Source organism: Saccopteryx leptura, chromosome 6 (assembly GCF_036850995.1).
Source record: "Saccopteryx leptura isolate mSacLep1 chromosome 6, mSacLep1_pri_phased_curated, whole genome shotgun sequence".
NCBI classification, from domain to species: domain Eukaryota; kingdom Metazoa; phylum Chordata; class Mammalia; order Chiroptera; family Emballonuridae; genus Saccopteryx; species Saccopteryx leptura.
The window spans coordinates 107,310,347-107,324,956 of NC_089508.1; the positions used below are offsets into that span (position 1 = coordinate 107,310,347).

The 14,610-nt window shown below is 38.7% G+C and overlaps 1 protein-coding gene across 5 annotated transcripts in view; it reads left to right on the forward strand.

Annotated features, from left to right (window-relative positions):
- Positions 1–14,610, forward strand: part of BRMS1L (BRMS1 like transcriptional repressor) — a 78,539-nt gene that overhangs the window by 46,423 nt on the left and 17,506 nt on the right. For 2 of the 5 annotated variants that reach the window (XM_066343134.1, XM_066343137.1), the window contains one exon: positions 8,065–8,138. In XM_066343134.1, coding sequence (XP_066199231.1) covers positions 8,065–8,104 — 40 coding nt within the window. In that variant the 3' untranslated portion in view covers positions 8,105–8,138. Of the gene's footprint in view, positions 1–8,064; positions 8,969–13,346; positions 13,432–14,610 lie in introns of those variants that run through there. The other 3 variants (XM_066343132.1, XM_066343135.1, XM_066343133.1) reach the window with 2 other exon arrangements.

A 14,610-nucleotide genomic window follows, 5' to 3' on the forward strand; every position in this document is an offset into this window, starting at 1 on the left:
GACTTTCTGGCCATGATGCTTTTCTCAAGGTGTGAGAGGCAAAGCACTGTGGCAGGACTTAGGAGTATTCTAAAGCTGAATTGGGTATCAAGTTGCTAATCTTCCTGAAAAATGTGTTAATCCATCTATCTCTCTAAAAATCAACTATAAGTCTAAAATTTCTTTGCCTTTATACTTTAAGCTAAAGGTATTCTTTATCAAAGGTGCATTTTCTTATTACAGGAAGGTCAAGGGAAAATTTATGTAGTAACAGTCTTTAAAGTTTCATTTTTTCTGTGTCTATTACAGGTTTGAGTTGAATCTGTTGCATTCTCTTAAAGATCACAGTTTCTGCTAAACTGCTTAGAAAACCAGGTCTTTAAGCAGGGACTAAACTACATCTATTAGATACTGAAAGAAATATCACATTTCATTTATTATTGAAAAATTTTTAAATGGCTTTGTTAGTGGAAAAGATAGTACTTTCACTTGTTGGATGAAAATGGATGATTTCAGTATATTTAAGTACATCAGTGGGTAATTACTCTTCTTAAGGAAAACATTTCTTTTAAAGACTTCAAACACTATAAATTATTGACTACAGCAGTTTTTATTTGAAGCTTGGTATTATATTTTATCAATGTACTTATATAATATGTATATATAATAACATCTACTACACAAGGGTCAACTTTATTTGGGCCTTTTCTACACACCCTTGAGCTTCACCTCCCTCAGGCCCAAGGGTTGTGTTTGCAGGTCTCAGGCTTATAGAAATTGAAGCCCAAGGTTTGTGTCTACTGCCCCCCCCCCCCAGAGCTCTCCCCTCCTTTCTCCTGTTGCAGCTGCTCACGGGGTTCTCAGCGCCCGTCGTGGCCTAAGCCCACTCTGTGCAAGACTGCCAAGCAGGAGGATCCCAGGAGAGTGAGGCTGTTGCCCTGACTGGCAAGATGCCTCCTGCTCCACTCCTGGTCCTTTAGACTTTCTCTTTTTCTTCCTCCATTTTGAGCTTTAAAAGATTCTGCAAGATTCTGTGCTCTGTATTGGTTGTTTTTCTGTCCGGTAAATAGAATAGGGCATAGCAGGATTTATTGTTTACACTAAAGTAATATATGCATTTGGTACATCTTGTGTGTGTGTGTGTGTGTGTGTGTGTGTGTGTGAGAGAGAGAGAGAGAGAGAGAGAGAGAGAGAGAGAGAGAGAGAGAGAGAGAGAGAGAGAAAGAAAGAAGCAGACAGGGACAGATAGGGACAGACAGGCAGGAAAGGAGAGAGATGAGAAGCGTCAATTCTTCCTTGTGGCACCTTAGTTGTTCATTGATTGATTTCTCATATGTGCCTTGACCAGGGAGCTACAGCAGAACTAGTGGCTCCTTGCTCAAGCCCACGACCTTGGGCTTCCAGCCAGCGATCTTTGTGCTTAACCCAGAGACCCTGTGCTCAAGCTGGTGACCCTGTGCTCGAGCTGGTGACCTCAGGGTTTTGAACCTGGGTCCTCTGTGTCACCACCTGGTCAGGCCATCTCTTTTTCTTTTAAAGCATATCTTGTGACTTTCCCCTATCAGTCCCCAGACTTCTATCTTATTCTTTTTTTTTTTTTTCTCTTTGCATTTTTCTGAAGCTGGAAACAGGGAGAGACAGTCAGACAGACTCCCGCATGCGCCCGACCGGGATCCACCCGGCACGCCCACCAGGGGCGACGCTCTGCCCATCCTGGGCGTCGCCATGTTGCGACCAGAGCCACTCTAGCGCCTGGGGCAGAGGCCACAGAGCCATCCCCAGCGCCCGGGCCATCTTTGCTCCAATGGAGCCTTGGCTGTGGGAGGGGAAGAGAGAGACAGAGAGGAAAGCGCGGCGGAGGGGTGGAGAAGCAAATGGGTGCTTCTCCTGTGTGCCCTGGCCGGGAATCGAACCCGGGTCCTCCGCACGCTAGGCCGACGCTCTACCACTGAGCCAACCGGCCAGGGCTATCTTATTCTTTTTAAACACTGAGTAGTATTTATTTTTATAGAATAACCACATGGAATACATGGTACGGAATGCCAGCACAGCACTAATGGACATTTAGGTTCCTTTCCTCTTTCTTTCCTCCTCCTTCTCCCTCTCTCTCTTTTAAGTGAGGGGAGATAGAGAGACAGACTCTGCATGCGCCCCGACCGGGATCCACCTGGCAATCCCCGTCTAGGGCTGATGCTTGAATCAACCAAGCTATTCTCAGAGCCTGAGGCCAAAGCTTGAACCAGTTGAGCCACTGGCTTTGAGAGGGGAAGAGAGAAGGGATAAAGGGAGAGGAAGAGGAGAAGATGGTCGCTTCTTCTATGTGTCCTAACCAGAAATTGAACCCAGGACATCTGCATGCCAGGTCAACATTCTATCCACTGAGCCAACTAGCCAGGACCCCTTCTCTCTCTTTTAAAAAATTTTTTATTTATTAATTTTAGAGAGAAAAAGAGAGAAAGAGATATTGATTGCTTTGTTGTTCCACTCATTTATGCATTCATTGGTTGATTCCTGATTGATATGTCCCTGATCGGTGATCAAACCTGTGACTTTAGCATATCAGGATGATGGTCTAACCAACTGAACTACTCGGCCAGGGCCTCCTCCTCTTTATTGTTATCAAACAAGGCTGAACTGAACACTCTTGTATATACATCTTTGGCCATTGGAAGAAGCATATTTGTAGCATAAATGTCAAGAATTGCTTGGTCAAATGGTAGGGGGATTTTATATTTTATTAGATATTGCCAAATTTCCCTACAAATATATTGTACCAATTTATACTCCCACTAACAGTTGTGAAGATACCTATTTTTCCTCATCAGAAATGCTGATTCTGATCATTAATTTTCAGGGTCATTCTTTTACCTTCTCTTTGTTTGTTTTGCTTCAGGCTGCATGCTAGGTCCTCACCCAAGTCCTTTGAAGGTTTCATTCACTTCATTGATTTCAGCTACCATGTGTGTCCTGACTATTGCAAATCTAACTCTCTACCCTCACCCTGGTCATATATTTCTGGTTGTCTGCTGGGCACTTCTATCTGTTTCTCATACTTAAAAATGAACACTTACAAAACCAAATGCGTCTCCCAGCCCCACCCGTACTCCTCTTTGTTTCCACCCTTGACTCATGCTGCCATCCATCCAAATTCAGGTCTTGAGAGGCTGTGGCAGGTTAAATTCATGGACCTTATGGACTTCGGAGCAAGACTCACTGGCTGTGAACTCTGTGCCACTAACCAGCAGGATGACCAGGGGCAGTTTGTTAACCCTTTGTGCATATCACTATCCACATCGGAAAGTGGGAAGAATAATACTTAATACTTCATAGGGATGTGGTGAGGATTTAATGAATTAGTATATGTCATATTCTTAGAACAGTGCCTGTTACGTGATTAACCTATTTCTTACATTTATTTAATTATCGTGTCCTGTAGATTTTAACTCCGAAACATTTCTTGAAATCCTTTTTTTTCTCCAGTTGCATTGATGCTACCTAGTTCAAACCTCTACTATATATTACCAGGATGATTGTAATGTCCTAACTAGTCCCCTTTTTCCTTCTATAGCAAATATTATAGTTCTAAAACCCAGAACAATTTTTTTTTTTTACTCCCTGCTGGACTTCAGTTCATTTGCCTACCCAGCACTCCAGTTTCACTTTTTCCAGGAAATCCTTCTTTCCCAACCACGTGATTCCAACGGGAGCATTCATTTCTCTCATGCTCTGCCAGTCTTGGTCATGGTTGTTTAGACTAGGTGGGCATGTAACTCAGGCTGTCCCAGTCAAAACCTTCCCCAGGTTCTTTCAAACTATAACTGTGGATAGAGAGTCAGTCTTCTTCTTGCGTTGAAACTGGGAAGATAACAGATTTTGGGAATTAGGCAATTAAGTTTCCTGCCCTCTGGGGAAATATGACGCAGAGAGATGAGTAGATAAGAGGTGGACAGGTAGTTTCTTGGCATCTAAATCCCTGCTTCTGACCCAATCTTCCTCATGTGACATGGGTCTTCTAATAATTCCCCCCTTTTCTAAATTGTAAAAATTGGATTTATTGGGGTGACATGGATTTAGAGCACTGTCTATATAGGTTTCAAGTCCCGCTTTTCTAATTTTTTAAAATTTGGGTTTCTGGTCCTTGAAATATTGATCAAACATAGGACTTCATGATCTGTTGATTACAACTTAAAAATCATAATAAACATTTATAATTTTATCACAAATTCAAGGAATAAAAAATAAAAGTATTGGCCTGGCCTGCAGTTGTGCAATGGATAAAGCATTGACCTGGAATGCTGTCACTGGTTCAAAACCCTGGGCTTGCCTGGTCAAGGCACATATGAGAAGCAACTACTACAAGTTGGTGCTTCCCATTCTTCTTCCTTCCCTATTCCCTCGCTTTAAAATCAATAAATAAAATTTAAAAAAAAATGTTATAGGCCTGGGACATGACTACCCACCACGACCTGCTTAGGTATTGGTAGAATTGGAGACGTAGGCGTGAGAAAGAGAAAACAGTCATGACAACGAGTAGCTGCTTGGCACTCACTGCTGGTCCTGGGTGTTCTCCTATTGAACACAACCTCATAAAACACTAGCATCAAGCGAGACAAAATGCAAGACCCCTCCCCCTCATAATCTTGTTAAGGTATAGATAAAACAAGGTTAGTCTGCAAAGCACAAAAATATGAAACCTCCCCCTTTTCTGGCTAGTATGACTGACTGCTGCTTCTTTATCAAATGCAGCCTCACTTTATTCCTTCTGCCTTATTGGTAAGATTTATTGAGAGGCCTAATTACAGAATTGCCTCTACTTCTTGACAGTAATCTATCCCAAGCAAACCAAAAATTGCTCAGTATGAACCCAAATCCCGTAAGTCCATTCTAGCACCTGTTTCTCAGACATGCCCAGTTTCCCACAATGTGTGTTCTTTTATCACTGCCATGAGCAAGGACCCAACCTGTTCAACTACAGGCGTGTCCCTGGTGGTCTTTGGCTTGAGGGCATTGATCCACAAAACATTTTAAAACAATTTTTTTCCATTATATGTAGCCTAAAGATATTTAAGTGTATTCTGGACCGTTTTCTGGGAGCTCCAGAAAACTAGTTATGTGTTTTATCAGTCACTCGTTATAGTGACTGATAAAACACACATTAAGCTGTAATTTTCAATTACATGTTATGGAAGAATCATAGAAAAAATGAAAGCATTTCATGAAAGACATTTGTACTTCAACCTTAGTTAGAGAGCACTTTGCTTTGTAGTTAATTTTTCTACTACATCAGCCAGGGGCTGTCTCCTGGAAATGTAAATGCATTTTGATTAAAACCTGAAGGTGGCAGTAAATTCCTACAAGACTCAGGTGCTTAATTTAGAATTTGTATCTTTCCTTCTAATTATTCAAAATTGTATAGAGAGACTATCGTTGCACTTCATTTTATTGTGTATTAATTAAAAGATGCTCAGGAAGAAGATAAAATTCTAAACAAGGATTATTTAGTACTGTTACTACTGTTTACGGACTGAAGAGAATTACCATGTAAAAGGCTTAGGAACATTGCACAGATTATATTCTTAGAATTACTGTAGAAATAAAGTATTGATATGTAATGAACCAAAAAAAGAACAATATAGATCAAAATGCTCTGAAGTGTTAGTTTATATTTGTATATTATATTAATAACCCTGTTGTAGGCTTTTGCCCCACACTTGCTCAAATTTATCCTCAATATTTTATTTTATTTTTTATTTATTAATTTTATATAGAGATTGAAACATTGATTTGTTGTTCCACTTATTTATGCTCTCAATGACTGATTCTCATATGTGCCCTGACTAGGGATCGAATCCACAACCTTGGCATATGGGGACAATGCTCTAACCTAGTGTTTTTCAACTGCTGTTCTGTGGACTGGTGTCAGTGTGCCAGAAATTTCATGCTGGTCTGCAAAAGTGTTAACCACCTGTTGTTGTATGAAGATTTATAGCATCTATAACCACTAAGTCTATAATAATATAAAACACTGCTCTAACTAAATAAGCTACCTGGCCTGGGCTATACTAAACATTAAAAAAGTTTTGTTTTTTTAATTTATTGATTTTAGGGAGAGAGAGAAAGAGAGAGAGAGAAACATAAATCTGTTGTATGTGCCCTGACCCAGGATTGAACCATCAACCTTTGCACTTTGGGATGATGCTCTAGCCAACTGAGCTATTTGGCCAGGACTCCTCAGCATTTTAAAAACATTCTTGTATAATTATGTTTTTTAACCAATGATCTACTTATAATTAATAGAATCTCTAGATTATTATTAATCAGGAATGGGTTAACCAATAATTATAAGAAAGTTACAAATAGCAAATTAGTAAATAGTAATTCATATTAGAAGGTGAATTAGTTTATTGATCTTTCATATAAAGATCTAGAAATAGATTATTTCATAGTTCCTTCTACTAGGAGATAAACACTGTTATTGGTACATTGAGTTATACCAAAAATTATAGTGATGTATAGTGACCTCAGTATAAAGGCACAAAATTTTTAGAGTTTTGAAAACTAGGAAGCATAGAATTTCTATAGTCTTTCTAGATAAAAATTAAGACAAACAGGTACTGTATACATTAGTTGTAAATGCAACAAGTTCATTAATTTTTTGAGCAAAATAAATGATGCTGATATTTTAAATATCTTCCTATGACCATGCTGACATGGGTGTAATTATTGGTTTAAGAATTATTAATATGGATGATAGGAATTTGCAAGATGTTTTTTAATCCCTCTACTTTTAAGGTTATGTTATAGTAATAAGCTATTAATCACAGTAATGTAAATATAATTTTCATAATTCCATATAATTTTTTTTGAGATTTCCTTTTTTTTAAAATGTTTATTGTATAGATTTTAAAGAGAGGGAAATGGCAAGAGAGAGAGACAGGACTTTTTGATCTGTTCCTGTATGTGCCCTGACCGGGGGATTGAACCATCAACCTCTGTGCTTCGGGACGATGCTTGAACCAACTGAGTTATTTTGCCAGGGCTCCATATAATTAAAAAAAAATTTTTTATGGCCCTCTTTCTTAGACAGTTAAGCATTTTACATAAAGACTTAAAGAAGATAGTCATGGGTTTATTTGTTTTTGACCAGAGAATAATGTAAAGTTAGAAGCATGGACATATGATGTATTTATTCCAGAAATATTGATACCTGTTCATAATGAGAACTTCCAAAAGTTATTTTTAATAAAAGTTATTCTCAAGAATTAAAAATGATGAATCCATTTCAGTTTCAAATAGTATTTAGATTTGTTTTTTGTTTGTTTGTTTGTTTTTAAAGGAGAAATGCACCCCCATGTTTATGGCAGCATTGTTTTTTTTTTTTAATTTTTATTTATTTATTTTTTACAGAGACAGAGAGTGAGTCAGAGAGAGGGATAGATAGGGACAGACAGACAGGAATGGAGAGAGATGAGAAGCATCAATCATTAGTTTTTCATTGTGCGTTGCAACACCTTAGTTGTTCATTGCTTTCTCAAATGCGCCTTGACCGCGGGCCTTCAGCAGACCGAATAACCCCTTGCTGGAGCCAGCGACCTTGGGTTCAAGCTGGTGGGCTTTTGCTCAAACCAGATGAGCCCGCGTTCAAGCTGGCGACCTCGGGGTCTCGAGCCTGGGTCCTCTGCATCCCAGTCCAACGCTCTATCCACTGCGCCACCGCCTGGTCAGGCAGATTTGTTTTTAATAATTGAAAATTTGTAAAAAAGAAAACTGTAGATTCTGTGTAATTTGGAGCTGTTTTAACTTATACTTGAATTCCATTTTTTTCAGTTGGAAAACATAATAATAGATATAACTTTTTATGTGTAATTTCCAGTTTAAAACTTAGTATGTATCAATGAAGCCTGCAATATTTTGTGTTGACTAGTGGTGGTTAATATTGACTGCCAGCAGAGGGTGCAATGAGGTTTATCTATTAGAATTCCAAGACTGGTGGCCAAGAGTCTAGTGTCTTCAAAGTGTTTTTGGAGGAGTCAAGACATTTCTAACATTTCTTTATTCCCTGTAATTTCCTCTCTTATTTTACAGACTGCCAAACTGTCTGGCAAAGGATAAGAAGGCCATCTAAAAACCCAATGATTTCCAGCTGACAACATCAACAGGTGTGTAAGCGATGGTCCTATATGATCAAATCTGTGAGAGGCAGGAAACTTCCTGGATCTTTCTCTCCCAGTCCCTTTCAGACTCCATCACCATTGTCAGCAGTTCTTGGAAACCTAGAGATCAGGTACAGCATAGGGCAGGGGTCGGGAACCTATGGCTCGTGAGCCAGATGTGGCTCTTTGATGGCTGCATCTGGGTCATAGACAAATATTTAATTAAAAAAATAATAACGTTAAAAATATAAAACATTCTCATGTATTACAATCCATTCATTTCCTACCACTCATGTTCATGGTTGCGGGTGGCTGGAGCCAATCACAGCTGTCCTCCGGGACAACACCAAATTTTTATTGGATAATGCGTAACGTACATGGGTCGTTATATGGCTCTCACAGAATTACATTTAAAAATATGTGGCGTTCATGGCTCTCTCAGCCTAAAAGGTTCCGGACCCCTGGCATAGGGAATATAATGAATGTACATTATCAGATGGGTACTAGACTTACCCAGGTAATCACTTTGTAAGTTATATAAATGTCTAATTACTATGTTGTACACATGAAACTAATAAAATATTGTATGTCAACTGTAGTTAAAAATTAAAACTTAAAAAATAATAAAAAGACCATGCAAGTCTAATTTAGTCACTAAGGAAGTAAACGCCAAATGGAAAAGAGGAAGCCCGAGCGGAACCAGTGCCAAGGTCGCCAGCCTCTGGATGACTGAGGATAGTGGTTCTCATGCTTTTTTGACAGGGACACACATCTTAATTATGCATATGTATGCACACACACATATACCACATGCATCTAATACAAAATATCTTGGAATATTTACCCTCATGATGAATGGAAGTGCTGTATATATTTTTTAAATACTTAAATAAATATAGAAAATAAATTAAAAATAATTTTTTAATTTTTTTATTTTTGGACTTCTATTTTTAGATTTTATTCATTTTTTAGAGAGAGGAGAGAGAGAGAGAGAGAAAGAGAGAAGGAGGGAGGAGCAGGAAGCATCAACTCCCATGTGTGCCTTGACCAGGCAAACCCAGGGTTTCAAACCAGTAACTTCAGCGTTCCAGGTCTATGCTTTATCCACTGCGCCACCACAGGTCAGGCTAGAAAATAAATTCTAACAGTGTTTTTAAAGGACCCTGAAACAAGGCCTGACCTGTGGTGGCGCAGTGGATAAAGCGTCGACCTGGAACACTGAGGTCGCCGGTTCAAAATTCTGGGCTTGCCTGGTCAAGGCACATATGGGAGTTGGTGCTTCTGCTCCTCCCCGCTGTCTCTCTCCTCTCTCTCAAATGAATAAAGGGCCCTGAAACACTTGATTTGGAAATGTATATGGAAGAACAAAAGGCCAAAAATAGCCAAAACACTTCCCCAAGTCAGATAAGGTAAGGAGATAACTCCATATCGAATACTAGAAATTTAAAAAAATTATTAGGGCGACACTAACATAATTATACAGGTTTCAGGTGCCCAATTCTACAGCACATCTCTGTACATTGTATGTATTTTGTGTTCACCCCCCTCAAGTCAAGTCTTCATCCATCACCATTTATGCTCCATACCCTTCTCCACCCTCTTCCTGGCAATCACCTCACTGTTGTCTGTGTTCATGAGGGGTTTCTTTTGTCCTTTTTTGCTCTATCCCTCCAGCTCCCTCACCCACCCATCCTCCATCAACCCTCACTGCCATGCGCATAGCTGTCAGCCTGCTCTCTATGAATTTGTCCCTATTTTGATTGTTAGTTCATTTTGTTCATTATAATCCAAATATAAGTGAAGTTGTATGATACTTGTCTTTCTCTGAGTGGCTTATTTCACTTAGCATAATGATCTTCAGTTCCATCCATGCTGTTGTAAAACATAAGATTTCCTTTTTCATGGCCATGCAGTATTCCATTGTGTAACTGTACCTCTGCTTTTCTATCTACTCATCTATCTACTGATAGGTGCTTGGGCTGTTTACAGACCTTGGCTATTGCAAATAATGCTGCAGTGAACATAGGGGTGCACATAGTCTTTTAATTAGTGTTTCTCGCTTTTTAGGATAAAGTCTCAGAAGTGGGATTGTTGAGTCTAAAGCAATTCCTTTTTTTTTTTTTTTTTTTTTTTTTTTGATGAGAGAGACAGACAGGGACAAACAGGAAGGGAGAGAGATGAAAAGGATCAACTCATAGTTGTGGCACCTTAGTTTTTCATTGATTGCTTTCTTCATATGTGCCTTGACTGGGGAGCTCCAGATGAGCCAGTACCCTTTGCTCAAGCCAGTGACCTTGGGCTTCAAGCCAGTGTGACCTTTGGCTCAAGCCAGTGACTATGTGGTCATGTCTATAATCCCACACTCAAGCCAGTGACCCTATGCTTAAGCTGGTGAGCCTGTGTTCAAGCTGGTGACATCAGAGTTTCGAACCTGGATCCTCAGCATCCCAGACTGACACTCTATCCACTGTGCCACTGCCTGTTCAGGCAATGTGTTATAGTTTTTTGCATATAGGTCTTTTACATCCTTGGCTAAATTTATTCTTAGGTACTGAATTCTTTTTGAAGCAATTGTGAATTTTACTGCTGTTTTGGTTTTCCTGTCTAATAGATCATTATTGATGTATAAAATTACAACTGATATCTGGATATTTATTTTGTATCCTGCTACTTTAGTGAATTCATTTATCAGTTCTAGTAGTTTTTTGGTGGAATCTTCAGGGTTTTTTTTTTATATCTAGTATCATGTTATTTACAAATAGGGACATTTTTACTTCTTCCTTTCTAACTTGGATGCCATTTTCTTCTTGTTGTCTGATTGCTGTGGCTAGGACTTCCAGTACTATGCTGAGAAAGAGTGGTGATAGCAGATATCCCTGTCTTGTTCCCAGTCTTGTGGAAAACGTTTGTAGATTTGCCCATCGAGTATGATGTTGACTGTGGGTTTGTTGTATATGGCATTTATTACATTGGATACTAGAATTTTAATAAAGATTTAGTAATTAAAATAGGAGGTATTCGTATGATTTTACTCATATGTGGAATCTAAAGAGCAAAATAAATGAACTAACAATATAAAGATAGATATGGAGAACAGACTGATGGTTACCAGAGGAGAAGGGTTTGGGGGGCTGGGTGAAAAAGATAAGGGATTAAGAACCACAAATTGGTAGTTACAAAATAGTCACAGGGATATAAAGTACAGCATAGGGAATATAATCAGCAATACTATATTAGTTATGAATGGTGCCAGGGTGTGTACTTGAAATATGGGGAGGCACTTTATAAAGTATGTGCACCTGAAAATAATACAAAATAATATTAAATTTGAACTGTAATTGTATACAAATTTAAACAAAATAGTGAGGCATTGGCACAGGAATAGAAGAACTCCATGGAACAGCATATAGAACTCAGAAGAACACTCATCATACCTGCACATCTAGTGATATACTTCATAGAAAACAGAGGGCAGATTGCAGAGCATCAAGGCAAGTGGACTTTCCAACAGTGGTTTTGGAAAAATGGTTACCCATATGGGAAAATATGGAAATTGGACTTCTACCTTTATGTAAATATCAATTTTAGTTGGAGAATTTTTGAGAGATAATGATTTTAAAAAGCAGATGTGTAATTCAAATGGTATATATAATTCTCTGCTGTTCCGGAACATCAATGGTCTACAGTCCGGCTCTCCTGTCTGAGACTTGCCAGAGACTACAGAGTGTTCCTGTCTACCATAGATACCTCTAGCACCACAGGATTTGCTGGATCATAACCTGTAAGGTAGGGCTGCTTGTAGCATAGCCTAAATCTGCTGTAGAACCCTCTCTTCCTCTGGGTGACATTCAAAACTGGCCGTGTTTGGAGTTGTGCAACCAATGGGTTGGATTCCCAAGGTATACATTGTTTCCAAAATCTGAAGAGGGCAACTGTTCATTGTGCCTCTTAGTGTCATGAAGTGCGTGGTGCAGTAAATTGTCCTTTACCTTGGTTAGTACATCTTAGCATGATTCAGGCCAGCCAGTTTCACTCAGTTTGATACCTTCACTAATAGCGCAGGTCCTTGAACCATTCCAGGGTCTTCTGTCTTCGCACATGTCCCTTTCTTTCTTTCTTTCTTTCTTTCTTTCTTTCTTTCTTTCTTTCTTTCTTTCTTTCTTTCTTTCTTTCTTTCTTTCTTTCTTTCTTTCTTTCTTTCTTTCTTTCTTCCTTCCTTCCTTCCTTCCTTCCTTCCTTCCTTCCTTCCTTCCTTCCTCCCTCCCTCCCTCCCTCCCTCCCTCCCTCCCTGCCTCCCTTCTCCTTCCCTCCCCTCCCTCTCTTTCTTTCTTTCTTTCTTTCTTTCTTTCTTTCTTTCTTTCTTTCTTTCTTTCTTTCTTTCTTTCTTTCTTTCTTTCTTTCTTTCAACAGAGAAAGAGAGACAGACAGAGAGAGGGACAGATAGGGATGGACATACAGGAAGGGAGAGAGATAAGAAGCATCAAGTCTTTGTTGCAGCACCTTAGTTGTTCAACTAACTAAATAAGCTGCTAAATTTTCTGCAATACTGCCAGATTTTATAAGATTTTTTAAAACTATAGGTATATTTAAATTTATTTGTAGATTTACTAATAATTGAGCACACCATACTCCACAATTCTAGAAGTATGTTTTTGGCACTGTAAAACATTTTCTCTTGTGTCACATAGTTTGATGTAACCACGCATACTCATGGTTCTCCAGAGAAACAGAACCAATAGGGTTTTATTTTGTTTTTTTATAATTTTTTTTTTTTTTTTTTTTTACAGAGAGAGTCAGAGAGAGGGATAGACAGGGACAGACAGACAGGAACGGAGAGATGAGAAGCATCAATCATTACGCATTGCAACACCTTAATTGTTCATTGATTCCCTTCTCATACATACCTTGACTGCGAGCCTTCAGCAGACCGAGTAACCCCTTGCTTGAACCAGTGACCTTGGGCTCAAGCTGGTGAGCTTTTGCTCAAACCAGATGAGCCCTTGCTCAAGCTGGCAACCTCGGGGTCTCGAACCTGGGTCTTCCGCATCCCAGTCCGATGCTCTATTCACTGCACCACCACCCTGTCAGGCCCAATAGGGTTTAAATAGGAAGAGATTTATTATGGGGAATTGGGTCACGCAATTATGAAAGTTGAGAAGTCCCATGATGTGCCATTTGTAAACTAAAAAGTCATTGGTATAATTCTAATCCCAGCCTAAATGCCTGAGAACCAGTGGAGCAGATGGTGTAAATCCCAGTCCCAGGGCAGGAGAAGACCCATGTCGCAGCTCAACAATGTAGGCAAGAGGTGAAAAGAGGCAAGTGTCTCCTTCCTTCGTTCTATTCACACCCTCAAAGGATTAGATGATGCCCACCCACATTGGTCTACTTTTGTTGAGTCCACTAATTCAAATACTGATCTCATCTGGAAACAGCCCTGCCAGGCGCACTCCAAAATAATGTTTAATCTGGGCACCCCTTACTCCTGAAGAGGGAGGGGCTTGGCACATAATATTAATCATCACAGGCTATCTTTCTTTTCTTTCTTGGACAATATTTAAATTTTTTTTCTAGTGACTTTTTGAATTTTTAAGTTGTTAAGCTTTCATTTGGAAGTATATTATTAGAAATCAGTATCTGTTAGTCTGTTTGGGTTTTGCACATTTGTTCAAACCATATTTTTAAAAAAATCTTTACTACTAGGTCCTTTGCATGATTTTTTTTTAAAAAATTAAGTAGTTCAAATAAAGTCTAAGCTTACTTATTGCAGTGAATGCTGTACTTAATATTATTACTATTTATATCTCCAGATCCAGCACTTGAACTTTAACACACCTTTACAATGTTTTTACTTTATCATTTTTCTTTTCTAATAGTAAAGCCATCTATTTTAAGAAAGATCTGTACCAGTTCTGTTATCGTGTTTTAATTGTCCTTCTAGAAAAATGTCACATTTTTTAACATTGCTTCTAAAAAACACCCTGAAAGTTTGTAACAAAACTTATTTGAAAGTCTTAAAAATCATAACATTTTCGCTAATAGTGGAAAAATATTTCCAATAGTTCTCTTTGTAACAATGAACAAGATTAACATAAAATTAAACTATAAGACATTCAACATTAATTCTTCCATTAAAGTGAGAAGATTGATCATCACATTCCAAATAATCACAATAGATACCAGTGAACAAGAGACTGAATGACTCTTCTTTTGCTAATGTGTGCATTTATCACATCTGTTCCACTGTTCCTCTGAAATCACACTTAGTAGTTGTTGCAATATAAACATTTCTTGCTAAGAATTCGTGTTTTGAACTCTTCTATTTTTTATCCTGTTGTGGTAACCAGCTTCCAAGTGGGCTCACAATAGTTCTTACCTCCTGGTATTCATATCCTTGTATAGTAAGTACTCTCTCACAATGAATATGACTGACGTGTAGCCAATAGGATGCTACTTAAATGATGAAGTGTAACTTCTG